At 45.9% G+C, this 24681-nt stretch overlaps 1 protein-coding gene and 1 long non-coding RNA gene across 7 annotated transcripts in view; one reads left to right on the forward strand and one right to left on the reverse strand.

Annotated features, from left to right (window-relative positions):
- Nucleotides 1-20156, forward strand: part of LOC130358154 (zinc finger protein 260-like) — an 80192-nt gene extending 60036 nt beyond the window's left edge. For 3 of the 6 annotated variants that reach the window (XM_056560995.1, XM_056560994.1, XM_056560996.1), the window contains exons 3-9: nt 115-251; nt 357-512; nt 16251-16377; nt 16495-16589; nt 16696-16866; nt 16944-17070; nt 17869-20145. In XM_056560995.1, coding sequence (XP_056416970.1) covers nt 115-251; nt 357-512; nt 16251-16377; nt 16495-16589; nt 16696-16866; nt 16944-17070; nt 17869-19769 — 2714 coding nt within the window. In that variant the 3' untranslated portion in view covers nt 19770-20145. Of the gene's footprint in view, nt 1-114; nt 252-356; nt 513-2351; nt 2819-16250; nt 16378-16494; nt 16590-16695; nt 16867-16943; nt 17071-17868 lie in introns of those variants that run through there. The other 3 variants (XM_056560998.1, XM_056560999.1, XM_056561000.1) reach the window with 3 other exon arrangements.
- LOC130358166 (uncharacterized) overlaps nt 1-21281 on the reverse strand; it is a 50459-nt gene extending 29178 nt beyond the window's left edge. Inside the window, exon 1 of the long non-coding RNA XR_008889419.1 lies at nt 20699-21281. This is a non-coding gene — a long non-coding RNA (uncharacterized LOC130358166). The remainder of the gene's footprint in view (nt 1-20698) is intronic.
- Between the last annotated feature and the right edge of the window lie 3400 nt (nt 21282-24681).

The raw sequence follows: 24681 nt of genomic DNA on the forward strand, positions 1-24681 counted from the left end.
TATAGATCTATAGTGTGTATTATATATATATATATATATATATATATATATATATATATATATATATATATATATAGTGTATAGATCTATAGTGTCTTTATATACACTCTCCAGGGGGAGGTCTCCATCAGTGGTCGGGGGTCTCCCTTTCTTCTCCTGACTGCCCCCTAAGGATGGAGAAGGACCTGGATGTGATGGAGGAGAGAATATTACACGTGGCCCTAGAGATCATGTCCCTGCTGAGCGGAGAGGTGAGGGATTCTGGAGATCATGTCCCGTCTCTTCTATCTCTAAACCATGGACATGGCTGGAGAGGTGAAGGGATAAAGTGACATCAATGTCTCCTCCATACACAGGATTACATGGTAGTGAAGACAGAAGAGGGGGAAGGATGGAGCAGGGAGCAGGTTCCTATATCGCTGCCTCCACCTCACTCACTGATACATAAGGGAAACAGTCATCAGGAGATCCTGGAACTCATCAACAAGATGGCCGACCTGCTGACTGGAGAGGTGAGCACTGCTGGGGGTGTCAGGAGGGAGGGCAGGCTGATGACTGGAGAGGAGAACACTGCTGGAGGTGTCAGGAGGGAGGGGCAGGCTGATGACTGGAGAGGTGAGCACTGCTGGGGGTGTCAGGAGGGAGGGGCAGGCTGATGACTGGAGAGGTGACACTGCTGGAGGTGTCAGGAGGGAGGGGCAGGCTGATGACTGGAGAGGTGAGCACTGCTGGGGGTGTCAGGAGGGAGGGGCAGGCTGATGACTGGAGAGGTGACACTGCTGGAGGTGTCAGGAGGGAGGGGCAGGCTGATGACTGGAGAGGTGAGCACTGCTGGGGGTGTCAGGAGGGAGGGGCAGACTGATGACTGTAGAGGTGACACTGCTGGAGGTGTCAGGAGGGAGGGGCAGGCTGATGACTGGAGAGGTGAGCACTGCTGGAGGTGTCAGGAGGGAGGGGCAGGCTGATGACTGGAGAGGTGAGCACTGCTGGAGGTGACAGGAGGGAGGGGCAGGCAGATGACTGGAGAGGTGAGCACTGCTGGAGGTGTCAGGAGGGAGGGGCAGGCTGATGACTGGAGAGGTGAGCACTGCTGGAGGTGTCAGGAGGGAGGGGCAGGCTGATGACTGGAGAGGTGAGCACTGCTGGGCGTGTCAGGAGGGAGGGGCAGGCTGATGACTGGAGAGGTGAGCACTGCTGGAGGTGTCAGGAGGGAGGGGCAGGCTGATGACTGGAGAGGTGAGCACTGCTGGGGGTGTCAGGAGGGAGGGGCAGGCTGATGACTGGAGAGGTGAGCACTGCTGGAGGTGTCAGGAGGGAGGGGCAGGCTGATGACTGGAGAGGTGAGCACTGCTGGAGGTTTCAGGAGGGAGGGGCAGGCTGATGACTGGAGAGGTGAGCACTGCTGGAGGTGTCAGGAGGGAGGGGCAGGCTGATGACTGGTGAGTTGAGCACTGCTGGGGGTGTCAGGAGGGAGGGGCAGGCTGATGACTGGAGAGGTGAGCAGTGCTGGAGGTGTCAGGAAGGAGGGGCAGGCTGATGACTGGAGAGGTGAGCACTGCTGGGGGTGTCAGGACTGGAGAGGTGAGCACTGCTGGGGGTGTCAGGAGGAAGGGGCAGGCTGTGACGAGAGGTGAGCACTGCTGGAGGTGTCAGGAGGGAGGGGCAGGCTGATGACTGGAGAGGTGAGCACTGCTGGAGGTGTCAGGAGGGAGGGGCAGGCTGATGACTGGTGAGTTGAGCACTGCTGGGGGTGTCAGGAGGGAGGGGCAGGCTGATGACTGGAGAGGTGAGCAATGCTGGAGGTGTCAGGAAGGAGGGGCAGGCTGATGACTGGAGAGGTGAGCACTGCTGGGGGTGTCAGGACTGGAGAGGTGAGCACTGCTGGGGGTGTCAGGAGGAAGGGGCAGGCTGTGACGAGAGGTGAGCACTGCTGGAGGTGTCAGGAGGGAGGGGCAGGCTGATGACTGGAGAGGTGAGCACTGCTGGAGGTGTCAGGAGGGAGGGGCAGGCTGATGACTGGAGAGGTGAGCACTGCTGGAGGTGTCAGGAGGGAGGGGCAGGCTGATGACTGGAGAGGTGAACACTGCGGGGGGTGTCAGGAGGGAGGGGCAGGCTGATGACTGGAGAGGTGAGCACTGCTGGAGGTGTCAGGAGGGAGGGGCAGGCTGATGACTGGAGATGAGCACTGCTGGAGGTGTCAGGAGGGAGGGGCAGGCTGATGACTGGAGAGGTGAGCACTGCTGGAGGTGTCAGGAGGGAGGGGCAGGCTGATGACTGGAGAGGTGAGCACTGCTGGGGGTGTCAGGAGGGAGGGGCAGGCTGATGACTGGAGAGGTGAGCACTGCTGGAGGTGTCAGGAGGGAGGGGCAGGCTGTTGACTGGAGAGGTGAGCATTCCTGGGGGTGTCAGGAGGGAGGGGGCAGAAGTAAACTCCTTAAATTTATGGATAAAGAAGAAATGATTGTCCACAGCTAGAGGTACTAAGGAAAAGTGCAAGAAAATTTCTACACAGAGATGGCCACCTTTAAAAAATATTTTCCGAACTTATTGGACCTCAACTCTCAAATCTGAGTAACATTAGGATCAGGAGATCATTGACCTCTGATACACAAGGGAACATATCTTTAATGACAGCTTTGGTGACAATCAAATGAGCCAGACTAGCTGTCTATACCCCTTTCTGGTTGTCATGACTACCCCTGTCACCTGACCAGCCTTCCACAAGGGACTTATCTACAGAGATCAAAGATGGAGTTATGGAGCTGGTAAAAAGGCTGCAAACTATCTCCGAGAAGGTATAGAATGGTCAACTGTCCAGGTGAGTACCGGGAGACCTTGTATAGGCAAAATCATAAGAGAGGTCACAAGTGGGGAGTCCCTGAGGAGACCATCCCTCTGTGAAGACTGATTATTATGAAGCTGCCCCTCCATAGGTAGACGACCTGTTATCCAGTCAGAGTTCACTTTTATTTAGCACATTTGTCAGTGGGAACTCCTCATCACCGAACTGGAGCAAGAATGAGGAGTAGACAGGGAACATGAAGGAGGAATGCTGCCTGTATTGTGCTGCTGGATCCTGGAATAAACACAAAGGCAGAGCTTCCTATGGGGTACTATCGTTTGCGTAGGGGGTAATCCAAGTGTCACAATAGCAATTTGTAGTACAGGTTTGGTCACCTGGTAGAGTTGTGTGAGACACAACTGCTATATGCGCATAGGTAGAAGAGTGGTGCTGCTTCCCGGAGTCGGCATTGGGGCATCCTCAGCCCATCTGTATATGGCAAGTAAATCTTGAAAAAGGCGGGTTGTAGCGCAAACCACACGGACATTGGCTGCTGTCTCCTCAAACCTCCCGTCACCGAGCACTACAATAGAAGGACAGGTGCGGAGCCGCGTTATATGGAGCCACAACAGGACAGGTGCGGAGCCGCGTTATATGGAGCCACAATAGGACAGGTGCGGAGCCGCGTTATATGGAGCCACAATAGGTGTCACGATTCGGCTGGCAGGAGGTGGATCCTCTGTGCCAGAGAGGGATTGGCGTGGACCGTGCTAGTGGACCGGTTCTAAGCTGCTACTGGTTTTCACCAGAGCCCGCCGCAAAGCGGGATGGTCTTGCAGCGGCGGTAGCAACCAGGTCGTATCCACTAGCAACGGCTCAACCTCTCTGACTGCTGAAGATAGGCGCGGTACAAGGGAGTAGACAAGAGCAAGGTCGGACGTAGCAGAAGGTCGGGGCAGGCAGCAAGGATCGTAGTCAGGGGCAACGGCAGGAGGTCTGGAACACAGGCTAGGAACACACTGGGAAACGCTTTCACTGGCACGATGGCAACAAGATCCGGCAAGGAAGGGAAGGGGAAGTGAGGTTATATAGGGAAGTGCACAGGTGAATACACTAATTAAACCAACTGCGCCAATCAGCGGCGCAGTGGCCCTTTAAATCGTAGAGACCCGGCGCGCGCGCGCCCTAAGGAGCGGGGCCGCGCGCGCCGGGACAGGACCGACGGAGAGCGAGTCAGGTACGGGAGCCGGGGTGCGCATCGCGAGCGGGCGCCACCCGCATCGCGAATCGCATCCCGGCTGGAAGAGGTATCGCAGCGCACCCGGTCAGCAGGTCTGACCGGGGCGCTGCGATTGCGAGGATGTTGCGAGCGCTCCGGGGAGGAGCGGGGACCCGGAGCGCTCGGCGTAACAGTACCCCCCCCCCTTGGGTCTCCCCCTCTTCTTGGAGCCTGAGAACCTGAGGACCAGACTTTTGTCTAGGATGTTGTCCTCAGGTTCCCAGGATCTCTCTTCAGGACCACAGCCCTCCCAATCTACCAAAAAAAAACTTTTTCCTCTGACCGTCTTGGAGGCCAGTATCTCCTTTACGGAGAAGATGTCAGAAGAACCGGAAACAGGAGTGGGAGAAACAAGTTTGGGAGAGAAACGGTTGATGATGAGTGGTTTAAGGAGAGAGACATGAAAGGCATTGGGAATACGAAGAGAAGGAGGAAGAAGGAGTTTGTAAGAGACAGGATTAATCTGGCAAAAGACTTTGAAAGGACCAAGATAGCGTGGTCCCAGTTTGTAACTGGGGACACGAAAGCGGACATATTAAGCGGAGAGCCATACCTTGTCTCCGGGAGCAAAAATGGGGGGGTTCTTCTTTTCTTATCGGCAAACCTTTTCATGCGGGATGAAGCCTGTAAAAGAGAATTTTGGGTCTCTTTCCATATGGTGGAAAGATCACGAGTTACTTCATCCACAGCGGGCAAACCAGAGGGCAAGGGAGTAGGGAGGGTGGGAGAGGGTGACGGCCGTACACCACGAAAAATGGGGACTTAGCAGAAGATTCAGAGACTCTGAAGTTGTATGAGAATTCGGCCCATGGTAGAAGATCTGCCCAGTCATCCTGGCGGGAGGAAACAAAATGCCGTAAATAGTCACCCAGGACCTGGTTAATTCTTTCTACTTGCCCATTGGATTGGGGATGATAAGAAGAAGAGAAGTTTAATTTAATCTTGAGCTGTTTACAGAGAGCCCTCCAGAATTTAGACACGAATTGGACGCCTCTATCCGAGACGATCTGCGTGGGCAAACCGTGAAGACGAAAAATGTGTACAAAAAATTGTTTTGCCAACTGAGGCGCTGAAGGAAGACCAGGAAGAGGAATAAAATGTGCCATCTTGGAAAATCGATCAACGACCACCCAAACAACAGTGTTGCCACGGGATGGGGGTAGGTCAGTAATAAAGTCCATACCAATCAGTGACCAAGGCTGTTCGGGGACAGGCAGAGGATGAAGGAGACCAGCAGGCTTCTGGCGAGGAGTCTTATCCCGGGCACAGACAGTACAGGTCCGCACAAAATCAACAACATCCGTCTCCAGAGTCGGCCACCAATAGAAACGAGAGATGAGTTGCAGGGACTTTTTGATGCCCCCATGGCCTGCGAGGTGGGAGGAGTGACCCCATCTGAGAATCCCGAGACGTTGGCGTGGAGAAACGAAGGTCTTCCCTGGAGGAGTTTGCCTGATGGAGGCTGGGGAAGTGGAGATCAGACAGTCAGGAGGAATGATGTGTTGCGGAGAGACCTCTGCTTCCGAGGCATCCGAGGAACGAGAGAGGGCATCGGCCCTAATGTTCTTGTCGGCAGGGCGAAAATGAATTTCAAAGTTAAAACGGGCAAAGAACAACGACCACCTGGCCTGGCGAGGGTTCAGCCGTTGGGCAGACTGGAGATAGGAGAGATTCTTGTGATCGGTGTAAATGATAACTGGAAATTTTGATCCCTCCAGCAGATGTCTCCATTCCTCAAGTGCTAATTTAATGGCTAGAAGCTCTCGATCCCCGATGGAGTAGTTCCTCTCCGCCGGAGAGAAGGTCCTAGAAAAAAAACCACAAGTAACAGCATGCCCGGAAGAATTTTTTTGTAGAAGGACCGCTCCAGCTCCCACTGAGGAGGCATCAACCTCCAATAGGAAGGGTTTAGATGGGTCAGGTCTGGAGAGCACGGGAGCAGAAGAAAAGGCAGACTTGAGCCGTTTAAATGCGTCTTCCGCTTGGGGAGACCAGGACTTGGGATTGGCATTTTTCTTGGTTAAAGCCACGATAGGAGCTACAATGGTGGAAAAGTGTGGAATAAATTGTCTGTTATAATTGGCGAACCCCAAAAAACGTTGGATAGCACGGAGTCCGGAGGGGCGTGGCCAATCCAAGACGGCAGAGAGTTTATCCGGGTCCATTTGTAATCCCTGGCCAGAGACCAAGTATCCTAGGAAAGGAAGAGATTGACATTCAAACAGACATTTCTCCATTTTGGCATAAAGTTGATTGTCTCGAAGTCTCTGAAGAACCATGCGGACATGCTGGCGGTGTTCTTCTAGATTGGCAGAAAAAATCAGAATATCGTCCAGATACACAACAACACAGGAATATAAGAGATCACGAAAAATTTCATTAACAAAGTCTTGGAAGACGGCAGGGGCGTTGCACAGGCCAAAGGGCATGACCAGATACTCAAAGTGTCCATCTCTGGTGTTAAATGCAGTTTTCCATTCGTCCCCCTCCCTGATGCGGATGAGATTATAAGCACCTCTTAAGTCCAGTTTGGTAAAGATGTGGGCACCTTGAAGGCGATCAAAGAGTTCTGAGATAAGAGGTAGAGGGTAGCGGTTCTTTACCGTGATTTTATTAAGTCCGCGGTAATCAATGCAAGGACGCAGGGAGCCATCTTTTTTGGACACAAAAAAAAATCCAGCTCCGGCAGGAGAGGAGGATTTGCGGATAAACCCCTTTTTTAAATTTTCCTGGATGTATTCAGACATAGCAAGAGTCTCTGGGGCGGACAGAGGATAAATTCTGCCCCGGGGTGGAGTAGTACCCGGGAGGAGGTCAATAGGACAGTCATAAGGCCTGTGAGGAGGTAAAGTCTCAGCTTGCTTTTTGCAAAATACGTCAGCATAGTCCATATAAGCCTTAGGGAGACCGGTTACAGGGGGAACCACAGGGTCACGGCAGGGAGTACTGGGAACCGGTTTAAGACAGTCCTTGAAACAAGAAGTACCCCAGCTCTTGATTTCTCCTGTGGACCAATCAAGGGTTGGGGAATGGCGTTGAAGCCACGGTAATCCAAGGAGAATTTCGGAAGTGCAATTGGAGAGGACCAAAAACTAAATTTTTTCGTGATGAGGTCCGATGCACATTAGGAGGGGTTCCGTGCGGTAACGCACGGTACAGTCCAATCTTTGATTGTTACACAAACGAATGTCCAGCACTTGGTATGCGAATAAAATAATCTTCGTTTATTGAAGTTGCACAGGACAAACAGGTACAAGTGGTCTTTCTGACGCGTTTCGCGCTTAGATGCGCTTAGTCATAGAATAAAGACTTCACATTAAAGACACATTAAAATAGTATTTGTGAGCAATCACGTGACTGATAGTAATCAGATATGTTGGAAAATGTGGTCCGGATTTTCTCTGGTACTTTTTCCGGGTTTTATTCACATTATGGTCCATCACTAATTAATACATACTATATTTTTAAGTAAAAGACACACCGGGAAGATATATAAAATAGAGATACATGTATTGAGATCTTTGTCCTCATATTGTTATCAATGTGTTATTGTGCTAGAGAACTGTTTTATAATATAAATCCCTTCCAATAAAGAGTTTTATATTTATTCATCAAAGAGGGGGTAAATAAATTATATTTATACTATAAACCCAATATGTAATAATTTTAATAAACAGTGATTAAATCCAATCTTCGATTCAATCCATCTGGATGTATCGTTTTAAGACAAAACATCCAGAAAGTTTCCCTGTTTAGCAAGTGTTTTCTAAGATCTCCCCCTCTTGGATGTTTTTTAACCCTCTCTATGCCTTTGACGGTCAGGGTGTCAGTGTTACCTCCATGAGATTCACTAAAATGTTTGGTTAGGGCAGATACCCCTACCTTCATGCCCTTGGTATCTGAAATATGTCTGCGGACACGGACTTTTAATTGATTACTGGTAGATCCCACATATTGCAGTCTGCATTGTGTGCAGGCTGCAAGATATACTACATATTCCGTACTACAATTTATGTAGCTTAATATTGGATATGATATATTAGTAGTATAAGATGTAAAATGGTCTGTTTTTTCCATATAATAACATGTTATACATCTGCCGTGTCCACAGCCCACATTTCCTTTATATTTCAGCCAATTTGTATTGCCCTGTTCAGACTTGGGTTTACTGCTAAATAAGCTGGGTGAAAGCACTGACCCCAATGTTTGGCCTCTTCTAGGGATTACATTAATACCACCCGTGATGACTTCTCTCAATACTGTATCTACTTCAAGAACCGGTAGATATTTAGTTACAATTTGTTTGATAGTAGAAAACTGTGCACTATATGCAGTTACGAACGAGGGTTTTTTCTTTTTTACAGAGTTTTTGTTCTCATTCTCATTTTTATTTTTACTTATTACCAGAGTGTTCCTATCTCTATCATGTGCTCGTTTGTTAGCTATGTCTAGATTATTTTTTGTATAGCCCCTTTCACTCATTCTTTGGTTAAGTTGTTTCATTTCATCTAGAAAAATGGTATTGGACGTACAATTTCTTTTAGTACGGCACAGTTCTCCATATGGGATGTTCCGTACCACATGTTTCGGGTGACATGATGTAGCCATTAATACAGAATTAGTCGCAGTATCTTTGCGGTACGGTCTGAACATGACCCTATCATTATCCACATATAAGGTTACATCTAGAAAATTTATTTTTTCTTTATTCAATTGTACAGTGAACTGTAGATTTAGATCATTATTGTTAATATAATGAACAAATTGTTCAAACTGACTGTCTGTACCCTTCCATACCATGAGTAGGTCGTCTATATAACGCCCCACCCATTGTATGCACTCATGAAAAGGATTATTTTCTGTAAAAATATAATTGATTTCCCAAAATATCATATACAAATTTGCCAACGATGGCGAGTACTTAGCCCCCATCGGAGCTCCCCTGGCCTGAAGGAAAAACTTCTCATCAAACATAAAAAAATTGTGATTTAATAAAAAATCTACTGCCAATACGAGAAATTCCTTCAGGACAGGGGAGTATGTGCTAAATTGATCTATATAGCGGCACTTGCTCCTCCAGCAGCTCCAGAGATGGAAGCAAGTGCCGCTATACGACACCAGGACACAGGAACATATGGAGCAACAGGTGGAACACCCGAACAAACCATACTGAGAATGGAGCCCGATTGGGACGATAAAGCAAGGTCAGTGTTTGTTCGCTATGATAAAGGGGATAGTACACCTGCTCCAACGGACATGTTGTTTTTAATGAGAAAGTTGGAAATGTCCATGATAAAAGAATTAAAAGTATGGTGGGATCATAAGGCTTTATCCACCTACCTCACCGAGGATATAGTGCCGAGAGGATTACGCCTGAAGAAAAGGCCGGTTAAAATATATTCCCCTCAATTTGAAAATAAATGGGACAATGCCCTATTGGAGTGTTCAAAAAAATTGATTTCTTATATAATAGAGGAGGAAGAAAATGAACTGTGTGCATTGCAAAAAGAAGTGGAGGAAACTAAGAGTTTAGTGTCCACATTCCAAGATCGCAAGGATTTCAAAGATGTGGAGAATAAAATATTAAACAAATTGGATACTGTGGAGAAGGACATTATGGACATAAAAAGAAATAAATTCAGTCGAGATACAAATGATTACAAAAAGGATCAGGTGTTTTCATGGTTCATGGATAAAGATAATAACAATGGACATAACCCTCGTTCCATTTTAAGAAAGTCAAAGAAACATAAAAAACGCAACAATAAAAACAAGAATAATGCCGCAAGACGTGTCAGTTTTTCTGATGTAGACACGTCCCAAGATGACTTTCACCATGGACTGTCAAGTGCATCTTCTGTGGACTCTATCTCCATGACTCAAAGAGATCCTGAGTCAATGGGAGCAAAACCCAAGGTTCACCCAAACGGGGCGCGAGACGAGCGGGGCGCAAACATAAGAGGGGAAGAAAGATACCCCTTGCGCTCACTTGTAACACGCAGGACATTCCCGTGCTAAACTTATCAGCTTGCATATTAACAGAAAGTCAAATATCCCTTCTCAGTAAGGGTTTGAATTTCGTTCCAACCCATAGATTTAATTTGTTTAAAACTATATTAGATGTCAATAAATTCGCAAGAGAACTGACGTTGCGGAGACACTTTTTTCCAACAGCATAGAGGAGAGCTTAAATGATGATGAGAGCAATCATGTTGCAGATATAAATATGTGTGTAAATTTCACAGATCAGAAAAATTTGCTTAGTCTTAGGTTGTTGGAGGGAGAGTCTCTTAGCACGTCAGACAAAATTGAAGGACGTAAGTTCCATACCACCAACCCTGATTTCTATCCTGTGGCTTCCCGTTCTGAAGCCCTGGATAGATATCAGGAGTTGGTGGAAAGGGATCTGGTAGATTTGTACGGATCTAGCATCGAGAAAAATGGTATGGGCAATCTAAATAAGGCAGAAAAGATAGCGCTTAAACGACTCACTGATAACAATTATATAGTTGTACGCAATGCTGATAAGGGGGGCAATATCATAGTTCTCGATGCTGATCTCTATGCTAAATTGAACCTCGAAATGTTGGAAAATGTGAGCATCTATAGAAAATTAAAGGAAAATCCGACACAATGGATAAAATGTAAATTAAAAAAGATACTGAAAGAGGGGGTGGAGATGGGTGTCTTAACTGAGAAATTGGAAAAATTCCTGTATGTAGAAAATCCGACAGTCCCTGTGTTTCACTCATTGCCCAAGGTCCACAAGGGACTCTTCCCCCCACCTTTAAGACTTATTGTGGCGGGTATAGGGTCCCTTGTGGAAAGGTTGGACGAGTGGGTGGATTTTCACCTCCAATCCTTAACAAAAATCACCCCAACGTATATAAAAGACACGGGGCACACAATCATGATGCTAGAAAATATGCAATGGGACAAAAGTTACACTTGGGTGACATGTGATGTAGTCGCTCTGTACCCTTCCATACCATGGGATAAAGGATTGGATGCACTCATTTTTTGTTTAGATCAATTTAGCACATACTCCCCTGTCCTGAAGGAATTTCTCGTATTGGCAGTAGATTTTTTATTAAATCACAATTTTTTTATGTTTGATGAGAAGTTTTTCCTTCAGGCCAGGGGAGCTCCGATGGGGGCTAAGTACTCGCCATCGTTGGCAAATTTGTATATGATATTTTGGGAAATCAATTATATTTTTACAGAAAATAATCCTTTTCATGAGTGCATACAATGGGTGGGGCGTTATATAGACGACCTACTCATGGTATGGAAGGGTACAGACAGTCAGTTTGAACAATTTGTTCATTATATTAACAATAATGATCTAAATCTACAGTTCACTGTACAATTGAATAAAGAAAAAATAAATTTTCTAGATGTAACCTTATATGTGGATAATGATAGGGTCATGTTCAGACCGTACCGCAAAGATACTGCGACTAATTCTGTATTAATGGCTACATCATGTCACCCGAAACATGTGGTACGGAACATCCCATATGGAGAACTGTGCCGTACTAAAAGAAATTGTACGTCCAATACCATTTTTCTAGATGAAATGAAACAACTTAACCAAAGAATGAGTGAAAGGGGCTATACAAAAAATAATCTAGACATAGCTAACAAACGAGCACATGATAGAGATAGGAACACTCTGGTAATAAGTAAAAATAAAAATGAGAATGAGAACAAAAACTCTGTAAAAAAGAAAAAACCCTCGTTCGTAACTGCATATAGTGCACAGTTTTCTACTATCAAACAAATTGTAACTAAATATCTACCGGTTCTTGAAGTAGATACAGTATTGAGAGAAGTCATCACGGGTGGTATTAATGTAATCCCTAGAAGAGGCCAAACATTGGGGTCAGTGCTTTCACCCAGCTTATTTAGCAGTAAACCCAAGTCTGAACAGGGCAATACAAATTGGCTGAAATATAAAGGAAATGTGGGCTGTGGACACGGCAGATGTATAACATGTTATTATATGGAAAAAACAGACCATTTTACATCTTATACTACTAATATATCATATCCAATATTAAGCTACATAAATTGTAGTACGGAATATGTAGTATATCTTGCAGCCTGCACACAATGCAGACTGCAATATGTGGGATCTACCAGTAATCAATTAAAAGTCCGTGTCCGCAGACATATTTCAGATACCAAGGGCATGAAGGTAGGGGTATCTGCCCTAACCAAACATTTTAGTGAATCTCATGGAGGTAACACTGACACCCTGACCGTCAAAGGCATAGAGAGGGTTAAAAAACATCCAAGAGGGGGAGATCTTAGAAAACACTTGCTAAACAGGGAAACTTTCTGGATGTTTTGTCTTAAAACGATACATCCAGATGGATTGAATCGAAGATTGGATTTAATCACTGTTTATTAAAATTATTACTTATTGGGTTTATAGTATAAATATAATTTATTTACCCCCTCTTTGATGAATAAATATAAAACTCTTTATTGGAAGGGATTTATATTATAAAACAGTTCTCTAGCACAATAACACATTGATAACAATATGAGGACAAAGATCTCAATACATGTATCTCTATTTTATATATCTTCCCGGTGTGTCTTTTACTTAAAAATATAGTATGTATTAATTAGTGATGGACCATAATGTGAATAAAACCCGGAAAAAGTACCAGAGAAAATCCGGACCACATTTTCCAACATATCTGATTACTATCAGTCACGTGATTGCTCACAAATACTATTTTAATGTGTCTTTAATGTGAAGTCTTTATTCTATGACTAAGCGCATCTAAGCGCGAAACGCGTCAGAAAGACCACTTGTACCTGTTTGTCCTGTGCAACTTCAATAAACGAAGATTATTTTATTCGCATACCAAGTGCTGGACATTCGTTTGTGTTGGATTTACTGTGGAAGCCGGGGCGGTGCCGGCGGGTCCAAGACACAGGTGTGCGCATTGCAGGAGTGAGCTGTATCTTGCTTGAATCTTTGATTGTTAACACAATTGATGTAGAGGGGTCTGGCAAGACTGGTCACCGGGATGTTGAACCTGTTGATGAGAGAGGCCAAAATAAAATTTCCTGCAGATCCGGAGTCCAAGAAGGCCATAGTAGAGAAGGAGAAGATGGAGGAAGATATCCGCACAGGCACAGTAAGGCGTGGAGAAGCAGAGTAGACATCAAGAACTGTCTCCCCTTTGTGCGGAGTCAGCGTACGTCTTTCCAGGCGGGGGGGACGGATAGGACAATCCTTCAGGAAGTGTTCGGTACCGGCACAGTACAGGCACAGATTCTCCATGCGGCGTCGTGTCCTCTCTTGAGGTGTCAAGCGAGACCGGTCAACTTGCATAGCCTCCACGGCGGGAGGCACAGGAACGGATTGCAGAGGACCAGAGGAGAGAGGAGCCGGGGAGAAAGGACGCCTCGTACGAACAAAGTCCATATCCTGGCGGAGCTCCTGACGCCTTTCGGAAAAACGCATGTCAATGCGAGTGGCTAGATGAATAAGTTCATGCAGGTTAGCAGGAATTTCTCGTGCGGCCAGAACTTCTTTAATGTTGCTGGATAGGCCTTTTTTAAAGGTCGCGCAGAGGGCCTCATTATTCCAAGATAATTTGGAAGCAAGAGTACGGAATTGGATGGCGTACTCGCCAACGGAAGAATTACCCTGGACCAGGTTCAGCAGGGCAGTCTCAGCAGAAGAGGCTCGGGCAGGTTCCTCAAAGACACTTCGAATCTCCGTGAAGAAGGAGTGTACAGAGGCAGTGATGGGGTCATTGCGGTCCCAGAGCGGTGTGGCCCATGACAGAGCTTTTCCGGACAGAAGGCTGACTACGAAAGCCACCTTAGACCTTTCAGTAGGAAACTGGTCCGACATCATCTCCAAGTGCAGGGAACATTGAGAAAGAAAGCCACGGCAAAACTTAGAGTCCCCATCAAATTTATCCGGCAAGGATAGTCGTAGGCCGGAAGCGGCCACTCGCTGCGGAGGAGGTGCAGGAGCTGGCGGAGGAGATTGTTGCTGGAGTTGCGGTAATAGCTGCTGTAGCATCACGGTCAGTTGAGACAGCTGGTGGCCTTGTTGCGCTATCTGTTGCAACTGCTGGGCGACCACCGTGGTGAGGTCGGCGACAACTGGCAGTGGAACTTCAGCGGGATCCATGGCCGGATCTACTGTCACGATTCGGCTGGCAGGAGGTGGATCCTCTGTGCCAGAGAGGGATTGGCGTGGACCGTGCTAGTGGACCGGTTCTAAGCTGCTACTGGTTTTCACCAGAGCCCGCCGCAAAGCGGGATGGTCTTGCAGCGGCGGTAGCAACCAGGTCGTATCCACTAGCAACGGCTCAACCTCTCTGACTGCTGAAGATAGGCGCGGTACAAGGGAGTAGACAAGAGCAAGGTCGGACGTAGCAGAAGGTCGGGGCAGGCAGCAAGGATCGTAGTCAGGGGCAACGGCAGGAGGTCTGGAACACAGGCTAGGAACACACTGGGAAACGCTTTCACTGGCACGATGGCAACAAGATCCGGCAAGGAAGGGAAGGGGAAGTGAGGTTATATAGGGAAGTGCAAAGGTGAATACACTAATTAAACCAACTGCGCCAATCAGCGGCGCAGTGGCCCTTTAAATCGTAGAGACCCGGCGCGCGCGCGCCCTAAGGAGCGGGGCCGCGCGTGCCGGGACAGGACCGACGGAGAGCGAGTCAGGTACGGGAGCCGGGGTGCGCATCGCGAGCGGGCGCCACCCGCATCGCGAATCGCATCCCGGCTGGAAGAGGTATCGCAGCGCACCCGGTCAGCAGGTCTGACCGGGGCGCTGCGATTGCGAGGATGTTGCGAGCGCTCCGGGGAGGAGCGGGGACCCGGAGCGCTCGGCGTAACAATAGGACAGGTGCGGAGCCGCGTTATATGGAGCCACAATAGGACAGGTGCAGAGCCGCGTTATATGGAGCCACAATAGGACAGGTAGCTGCGTTATATGGAGCCACAATAGGACCAGTGCGGAGCCGCGTTATATGGAGCCACAATAGGACCGGTGCGGAGCCGCGTTATATGGAGCCACAATAGGACAGGTGCGGAGCCGCGTTATATGGAGCCACAATAGGACAGGTATGGAGCCACTATAGGACAGGTGTGGAGCAGCGTTATATGGAGCCACAATAGGACAGGTGCGGAGCCGCATTATATGGAGCCACAATAGGACAGGTGCGGAGCCGCGTTATATGGAGCCACAATAGGACAGGTGTGGAGCCGCGTTATATGGAGCCACAATAGGACAGGTGCGGAGCCACGTTATAGGGAGCCACAATAGGACAGGAGCGGAGCCGCGTTATATGGAGCCACAATAGGACAGGTGCGGAGCTGCGTTATATGGAGCCACACCTAGCACCGCCCATGAGCGGTGCTGGGTGTGGCTACATATAACGCGGCTCCGCACTTGTCCTATTGTAGTGCTCGGTGACAGGAGGTTTGGAGGGACAGCAGCCGATGTCCGTGTGGTTTTTGCTACAACCCGGCTTTTTCAAGATTTACTTGCTGTATTGTGCTGCATCATTGGAACTGGGAGAGGAGGAGAAGCATTTCTAACACTGTGAACCATTCTTGGATAGGAGTAGAGAGGCAGTCAGAGGAGGGTGCAGCCTTACAATATGGTTTCCAGACATTACACTGTACAGATTTTACCGAAGTCTCCATCACATGACTGTTATATGTAACTTCACCTACAGTACTGTACATTGATTCTTATGAAAACCATCACGTGTCGCGTCTGACCCTGTAGATCACCAGCAACTCCTCGGTCTCGCGCTGTTGTTCCTGTGGACTCTGTTCTCTTATGTTTCTACTCCTACTTCTCTGACCGCTTTTTTCAGAGTATCATTTACTTCCCCCACCCCACCCCCCCTTTTCCATATTTTCTGGGTTCCTCAGGTCAGTGCTGGGTCCTCCCCTTATTTTCTCCCTACAAGGCCCCTATTGGACAAACTATCTATAGAATTTACTTTGATTTCTCTGATATCGTGTCCTCTCCATCTAATTGTGTGCTACCATAACTCCTATAAAGAACCTACTAAAACATGAGCCGTCACCATCACCAGTTGTGTTTATTGTACTGTGTAGGCCATGATGGGTCAGAGATCCCATGTGTGGCCCTTATTCCTCTGAGTTTGTACCTTTTGTGTGTGTCAGGTTGCTATAAGGTGTCAGGACGTCACTGTCTATTTCTCCATGGAGGAGTGGGAGTATGTAGAAGGACACAAGGATCTGTACCAGGACATAGTCATGATGGGGGATCACCGGCCCCTCACATCACAAGGTAAGAGGAGACCTTCCTGATTGTAGAGGAGACCAGGGGTGAGGGTCCCCTAGACCCCCCATCATGTGATCATCACATATACACAATGTATTCAGTCACTCTGTATATGTCCTATAGATATAGACCCAACAAGGATGGAGAAGGCCAGAAAGCACATGGCTGCCAGGATATTACACCTCACCCTAGAAATAATCCACCTGATAACCGGAGAGGTGAGAGGTCACATGACGTCTTATCCCTAGAAATAATCCCGGAAATGACTGGAAAGGGGGCGGATTCTTAGAATGTCTGTAGTGATCAGTGTCTCACCATACACAGGATTACACAGTAGTGAAGAAGGGGTCTGGTGAGTGTGTGACCCCCCATGTGTCAGGAGGATCGGGCACCACCCAGAGCCCCACCCCCGAGGATCCTCCACCTCATTCACTGATACATGAGCAGAAGATCCTAGAACTGACCACCAGGATGACTGAGCTGCTGACTGGAGAGGTGACACTGCTGGGAATGCTGGGACATTATACAATAAGGGAGGGCTCTGCTGATGACTGTATCATTGTGTGTGTCAGGTTCCTATAAGGTGTCAGGACGTCACTGTCTATTTCTCCATGGAGGAGTGGGAGTATATAGAAGGACACAAGGATCTGTACCAGGACATAGTCATGATGGGGGATCACCGGCCCCCAACATCACAAGGTAAGAAGACTTATTGTCCATTACTGTGGGTACAGGGGGCACTGGGGTCATGGTGAGGTCTGTATACTCCATGTACAGGATATATACACCTGGGCTCTATACATCACAAGATATAAGAAGATGTATAGATGATGACTCTAGTGCCCACACTAGTTACTAAATACACTGATGTAAAAGCTGATGTAGGTGGGGCCAGTGCTGATGAGCTGTGGGCGGGGCCAGTGCTGAGGAGCTGATGTGAGTGGGGCCAGTGCTGAGGAGCTGATGTGGGCAGGGCCAGCGCTGAGGAGCTGATGTGGGCGGAGCCAGTGCTGCGGAGCTGATGTGGACGGGGCCAGTGCTGAGGAGCTGATGTAGGCAGGGTCAGTGCTGAGGAGCTGATGTGGACGGGGCCAGTGCTGAGGAGCTGATGTAGGCGGGGCCATTGTGGAGGAGCTGATGTAGGCAGGGTCAGTGCTGAGGAGCTGATGTAGATGGGGCCAGTGGTGAGGAGCTGATGTTGGCGGGGCCAGTGTTGAGGAGCTGATGTAGGTGGGGCCAGTGTTAAGGAGCTGATGTAGGTGGGGCCAGTGCTGAGGAGCTGTTGTAGGCGGGGCCAGTGCAATGTTTTATAAGGCTGCATTTTTTTAAACCAAATTCACAAAAGGATAGTACATGCATGTGACATAAATTGGATGTCTACTTCTCTGTCCTGCTGGATCCACATCTGACTTTAGCTGTTTTAGGAATATTATACATTTGTCTACTTTTGTGCATAAAAAAAAAAAAAATTACAAAATCAATTTTTAATCCAAACAGAACATCTTAATAATGATGCTGATGGACACGTCATGTTTACACAATGTTTGAAAGTTGAAATTCAAGACTTCATGCAGCACTCTCCAGGAGAGGATCTCCTTCCCCTTACTGTACATCCAGGACCTCACAGTACAGATCTATCATATAATGCCCCTAATCATGGGAAACCTTCTCCTGACCCATCACAGGTTGTTACCACAAGGACAGATCAGAGAGAAGGGAAAAGGTTTAATTGTGGTGAATGTAAAAAAGAGTTTACAAAAAATTCTGATCTTATGACTCACAGAAGAAGTCACACAGGGGAGAAGACATATTCATGTTCACTGTGTGGGAAATGCTTTACAGATACATCAGAACTTGTGTCACATGAGAGAATGCACATAGCAGAGAATCCATATTCATGTTCACATTGTGGGAAACGTTTTGCTCAGAAAGCAGATCTTGTTAAACATCAGGAAATTCACTCAGCAGAGAGGCCATATCCGTGCCCTGAATGTGGGAAATGTTTTACATCCAAACAACGGCTTCTTACACATGAGAAAAGTCACAAAGGAGAGCAGCCTTTTTCATGTTCAGAATGTGAGAGAAGTTTTACAATAAAATCAAATCTTATAAAACATGTGAGAATTCACAGAGGAGAGAAGCCATATTCATGTTCAAAATGTGGAAAATGTTTTTCAGAAAAATCACAGCTTGTTAAACATGAGACAAATCACATTGGAGAGATGCCATATTCATGTAAAGAATGTGGGAAATGTTATATAGGAAAATCACAGCTTGCTAAACATGAGAGAAGACATGCAGAAGAGAAGCCGTATTCATGTTCAGAATGTGGGAAATGTTTTACAGATAAACCATACTTTGCTATACATATGAGAATTCACACAGGAGAAAAGCCCTATTCATGTTCAGAATGTGGGAAATGTTTTTCAAGTAAATTGAATCTTCTGAAACATGAGAGAACTCACACAGGGAAGAAGCCATATTCATGTTCAGAATGTGGGAAAAGTTTTATTAATAAATCCGATCTTATCAGACATGAAAGAACTCATACAGGAGAAAAGCCATATTGTTGTGTTGAATGTGGGAAATGTTTTACGGATAAAAAATATTTTGTAAGACATCAGAGAATTCACACAGGAGAGAAGCCATTTTCATGTTCAGAATGTGAAAAATGTTTTACAAATAAATCATATCTTCTTAGACACGAGAGGAGTCATACAGGAGAGAAGCCGTATACATGCTCAGAATGTGGGAAATGTTTTAGAAACAAACCAGATCTTGATATACATAGAAGAATTCATTCAGGCGAGAAGCCATTTTCATGTTCAGAATGTGGAAAATGTTTTACAAGTAAAAAATATTTTGTTAGACATATTAGATTTCACACAGGGGATAAGTCGTATGCATGTTCAGAATGTGGGAAATGTTTTACAAATAAATCGAATCTTCTTATACATGAGAGAATTCACACAGGAGAGAAGCCTTTTTCCTGTTCAGAATGTGTGAAATGTTTTACATATAAATCAAATCTTATTACACATGAGCGAATTCACACAGGAGAGAAGCCATTTTCCTGTTCAGAATGTGGAAAAGGTTTTAGATGTAAAGCCTATCTTGTTAGACATGAGAAAACACACACAGGAGAGAAGCCATTTTCATGTCCAGAATGTGAGAAATGTTTTAGCACTAAATTAGAACTTGTTATACACAGGAGAAGAAGTCACACAGGAGAGAAGCCGTATTCATGTTCAGAATGTGGGAAAAGTTTTACAGATAAATCAGGTCTTTTAATACATGAGAGAATTCACACAGGAGAGAAGCCATATTCGTGTTCAGAATGTGGGAAATGCTTTACATGTAAAGCCAGTCTTGTTAAACATGAGAAAATTCACACATGAGAGAAGTTCATGTTCAGAATTTGGGAAATCTTATTATACAGTACAGACCAAAAGTTTTGAAACACCTTCTCATTCAGAGTTTTCTTTATTTTCATAACTATGAAAATTGTAGATTCGCACTGAAGGCATCAAAACTATGAAGTAACACATGTGGAATTATAGAAATAACAGAAAAGTGTGAAACAACTGAAAATCTGTCATATTCTAGGTTCTAGTCACCTTTTGCTTTGATTACTGCTTTGCACACTCTTGGCATTCTCTTGTTGAGCTTCAAGAGGTAGTCACCTGAAATGGTTTTCACTTCACAGGTGTGCTGATGTGGAGGAGGAGGTGTCATGGTGTGGGGAAGGAGGTGTGATGGTGCGGGGGAGGAGGAGGTGTGATGGTGTGTGGGCGAGGAGGTGTGATGGTGTGGAGGAGGAGGTGTGATGGTGTGGAGGAGGTGTGGTGGTGTGGAGGAGGAGGTGTGATGGTGTGGAGGAGGAGGTGTCATGGTGTGGGGGAGGAGGAGGTGTGATGGTGTGTGGGCGAGGAGGTGTGATGGTGTGGGGGAGGAGGTGTGATGGTGTGTGGAGGAGGAGGTGTGATGGTGTGTGGAGGAGGAGGTGTGATGGTGTGTGGAGGAGGAGGTGTGATGGTGTGGGGGAGGAGGTGTGGTGGTGTGGAGGAGGAGGTGTGATGGTGTGGAGGAGGAGGTGTGATGGTGTGGAGGAGGAGGTGTGATGGTGTGTGGGGGAGGAGGTGTGATGGTGTGTGGGGGAGGAGGTGTGGTGGTGTGGGGGAGGAGGAGGTGTGATGGTGTGGGGGAGGAGGAGGTGTGATGGTGTGGGGGAGGAGGAGGTGTGATGGTGTGGGGGAGGAGGTGTGATGGTGTGTGGGGGGGCTTTGTTGGTGACACTGTTGGGGATTTATTCTGAAGGTATACTGACCCAGTATGTCTACCACAGCATCTGGCAGCGGCTGCTATTCCATCCGGTTTGCGTTTAGTTGGACCAACAGGACAATGACCCCAAACACCTCCAGGCTGTGTAAGGACTGTGGGGGAGATTTATCAAAACCTGAGCAAAGGAAAAGTTGCCCATAGCAACCAATCAGATCGCTTCTTTCATTTTGCAGAGGCCTTGTTAAAAGTGAAAGAAGAAATCTGATTGGTTGCTATGGGCAACTGGACAACTTTTCCTCTGGACAGGTTTTGATAAATCTCCCCCTATGAGACCAAGAAGGAGAGTGATGGGGTGCTGCGCCGCCAGATGACCTGGCCTCCACAGTCACCGGACCTGAACCCAATCCAGATGGTTTGGGGTGAGCTGGACCGCAGAGTGAAGGCAGAAAGGGCCAACAAGTGCAAAGCATCATGGGAACTCCTTCAGGACTGGTGGAGACCATTTCAGGTGACTACAGATCATCAGGAGAATCCAAGAGTGCAAAGCGGGAATCAGAGGAAGAACCGAGAATATGACGGATTCTCACACTTATTGTTCTGTCTATAATCCCACATGTGATAATTCAGAGTTTTGATGCCTTTAGTGCGAATCTACAATATTCATAGTCAGGAAAATAAAGAAAACTCTGAATGAGAAGGTGGACAAACTACTGGTCTGTACTGTATATGACAAAATTCAAAAAGAAAAGATACCTTTTTCATGGTCTAGGAGTTGGTGTAGGTGAGCGATTTCTCTACACCTCTAATTTGTGTGGTGGTAATGTGTATGTTGGCCAAATTTATTTCCTGGTTGCGCAGCATGTGATAAATATGGTGCTAGTACACTTAAAAAAAAATAAAAAAAATGTTATTCACTTTCACTTTGGTTCCTCCTCTGCGACTTTTTAACCCGTTGTGCCAGAATGTGCGCCTTTTTACACACACTATCCACAGCCAGGTTTGGTCTGGTGAAGGTTTGTGAAAAATTGTGTAACAACTCGCACGTGGTAAATTCATGAACACTACAGAAAGATAACCAGACTATGGACGAGCTACACAATTTAGGGAAAAAAAATCATCCAAAGCAAAAATTTTAATAAAAAAATCTTCAAACATCAACTGCGACAAATCAAACCAATGATAAATCCCCCCCCCCTCCCCCTTTATCTAAAAAAAGAATTTACAAAGAAATATTTTTTTTTAATTCATCAGAGAATTCACATAGAGAAGAAATTATATTCATTTGGATTTTGTGTTTATAAAATAAGAAGAAATAAAAACGTATTTCTCGGCTTTCTACGGCAGTGTTTTTCAACCAGGGTGCCTCCAGCTGTTGCAAAACTACAACTCCGAGCATGCCCGGACAGCCAAAGGTTGTTTAAAAAATAAACAATTATCCATTACTTGAAAAGAAGGGCACAATTGGTAAATTACTAAAATTGATTGCTTGGTGCATTGCAAAAACCATAGTTTTTGTTTGTTTTTTTAAGCCTAGGATTACACTGCAACTTTATGTAGCGCTACTCGATTGACTGTAACTATTAAGCTACAGCTAGACAGTAAAGCAAGTGACATGCAGTCGTGTGGCCTGCAGCGGTTATATAATCAATCCAAAAAATCACAGAGTAGCCTTGGCCTAAATTTATTATGTTTTTATGTTTCACTCTACATAAAAAAATGTATTCTTTCATGTGTCAAAACCATTGCGTGTATTTATGTGTACATATATTTAAATGTTTTTTTTTATCTTTTTGATAAAATAAAACCAATTTTAAATTCAAATTTTTTTTAATTCATTGTTGTTTTCTTTGTTCTGCTAGGAGAAAAATAGAGACCATCTTAAAGTAGGCTACCGCATATACATAGATATTCCTACAAATGTGTTAGGCTTCAAAGAATTAAAGTACAAGATGTCTTTATTATAATAATTTAGTGTTATAGTTAATATTAATAAGCCTCCTTTAGTAACAAACTGTCCCTGTGAACTTGATGATCCATCCTAAGTGACGGACCCTCAACTGGGCGACGTTCCCTTCACTGAATAAGTGTTGGGCGTTCCACTGTCAAGTTAACCACAAACACACAGTCTGAAGCGATAGGACAAATGCAGAAAAGAACAGAACAAAAAGACAAACAGCCAAACACAGTCTCGGGTCAGGCAGAGGTCAAAACCAGGAGAAGCAAGGAGGTACAGGATCAGCAGGCAGAAGAGAAGTCAAAAAACAAAAGCAAAGACACAAGAAACAAAACAATCGAGCAGAGGAAGGCTGATAAGAGGGTTGTGAGCCACGCACACAGGCAAACGAGATCCTCGTAGTCAGGTTTAACCCTTTAACGACAATGGACGTAAATGTATGTCATGGTGCCGTGGTACTTAACGCACCATGACGTACATTTACGCGCCGCCATGTAAAATTTCCTTTTTTCCCATTTTACCCCCATAAAGTGTAACAAAAAATAAAAAATAATAAAAAATTAATACACATATTTGGAATCACCGCATGCGTAAATGTCCGATCTATTAAAATGTAATGTTATTGATCCCGTACGGTGATCGTCGTGAACGTAAAAATAAAAATAGTGCAAAATTGCTACTTTTGTCACATTTTATTAAAAAAAAAATTATAAAAAAAATTTATAAAAGTTTTATCACAAATGTGGTATCAATAAAAAGTACAGATCATGGCGCAAAAATTGAGCCCTCATACCACCGCTTATACGGAAAAATGAAAAAGTTATAGGTTGTCAAAATAGGCGGATTTTAAACATACTAATTTAGTTTAAAAGTTTGCGATTTTTTCTTAAGCGCAACAATAATAGAAAAGTATGTTATCATGGATATCATTTTAATCGTATTGACCCACAGAATAAAGAACACGTCATTTTTACCGTAAATTGTACGGCGTGAAAACGAAACCTTCCAAAATTAGCAAAATTGCTGTTTTCTTTTTAATTTCCCCACACATTTTATGGTAAAATGAGTGATGTCATTACGCAGGACAACTCGTCACGTAAAAAACAAGCCCTCATACTAGTCTGTGGATGAAAATATAAAAGAGTTACGATTTTTAGAAGACGAGGAGTAAAAAATGAAAATGCAAAAATAAAATTGGCCTGGTCCTTAAGGGTTTAACCCCTACAAGACCCATGATGTACTGGTATGTCACGACATCCTGGGTTTTAAGGTCCTATGGCGTCTGATGATTCCCCCCCCCCCCTGATGATTTGCGCAATTCCGGGTCTTTGGTGACCCGGAAAATAAGGGGGATCGGGGTTGTCCAAGACACCCACGATCCCCCTGAAGGCATAGGAGTGAGGTGGCAGGGGTGCCACCCCTCCTATCCCTGCTATTGGTCATTAAGAAGCGACGACCAATAGCAGATCGGGGCGGGGGGGTTAACTTCTGGTTTCCCCGTTCTGCCCACCCACCGGGCAGAACGGGGAAACCGAGGATGACCGATGCCAAAGGTCCACTTACCCATCCGTGGCAGCGGAGCGACGATCGGTGGCGGAGATCAGCGGCAGAAGAGGACGGCGATGCGGCTCCCCGAATTCTACGGAAGCCGGTGAGTTGCCTAGCAACATCTAGAGGGCTACAGTTTGAGACCACTATACAGTGGTCTCTAAACTGTAGCCCTCCAGATCTTGCAAAACTACAAATCCTAGCATGCCCACACAGCTGTTTTAGCATGCTGGGATTTGTAGTTTTACAACATCTGGAGGGCCACCGTTTGGAGATCACTGTGCAGTGGTCCCTAAACTGTCACTAAAATGCTGGTGTTACCCTAAATTTTTCATTTTCACAAGGGAAAATAGGAAAAAATGCCCCCCAAAATTTGTAACCCCATTTCTTCTTAGTAAGAACATACCCCATATGTGGATGTAAAGTGCTCTGCGGGCGAACTACAATGCTCAGAAGAGGAGCGCCATTGGGCTTTTAAAGAGAAAATTTGTCCGGAATAGAAGGCCACGTGTGTTTACAAAGCCCCC

Source organism: Hyla sarda, chromosome 2, assembly GCF_029499605.1.
Source record: "Hyla sarda isolate aHylSar1 chromosome 2, aHylSar1.hap1, whole genome shotgun sequence".
Classification (NCBI taxonomy): Eukaryota; Metazoa; Chordata; class Amphibia; order Anura; family Hylidae; genus Hyla; species Hyla sarda.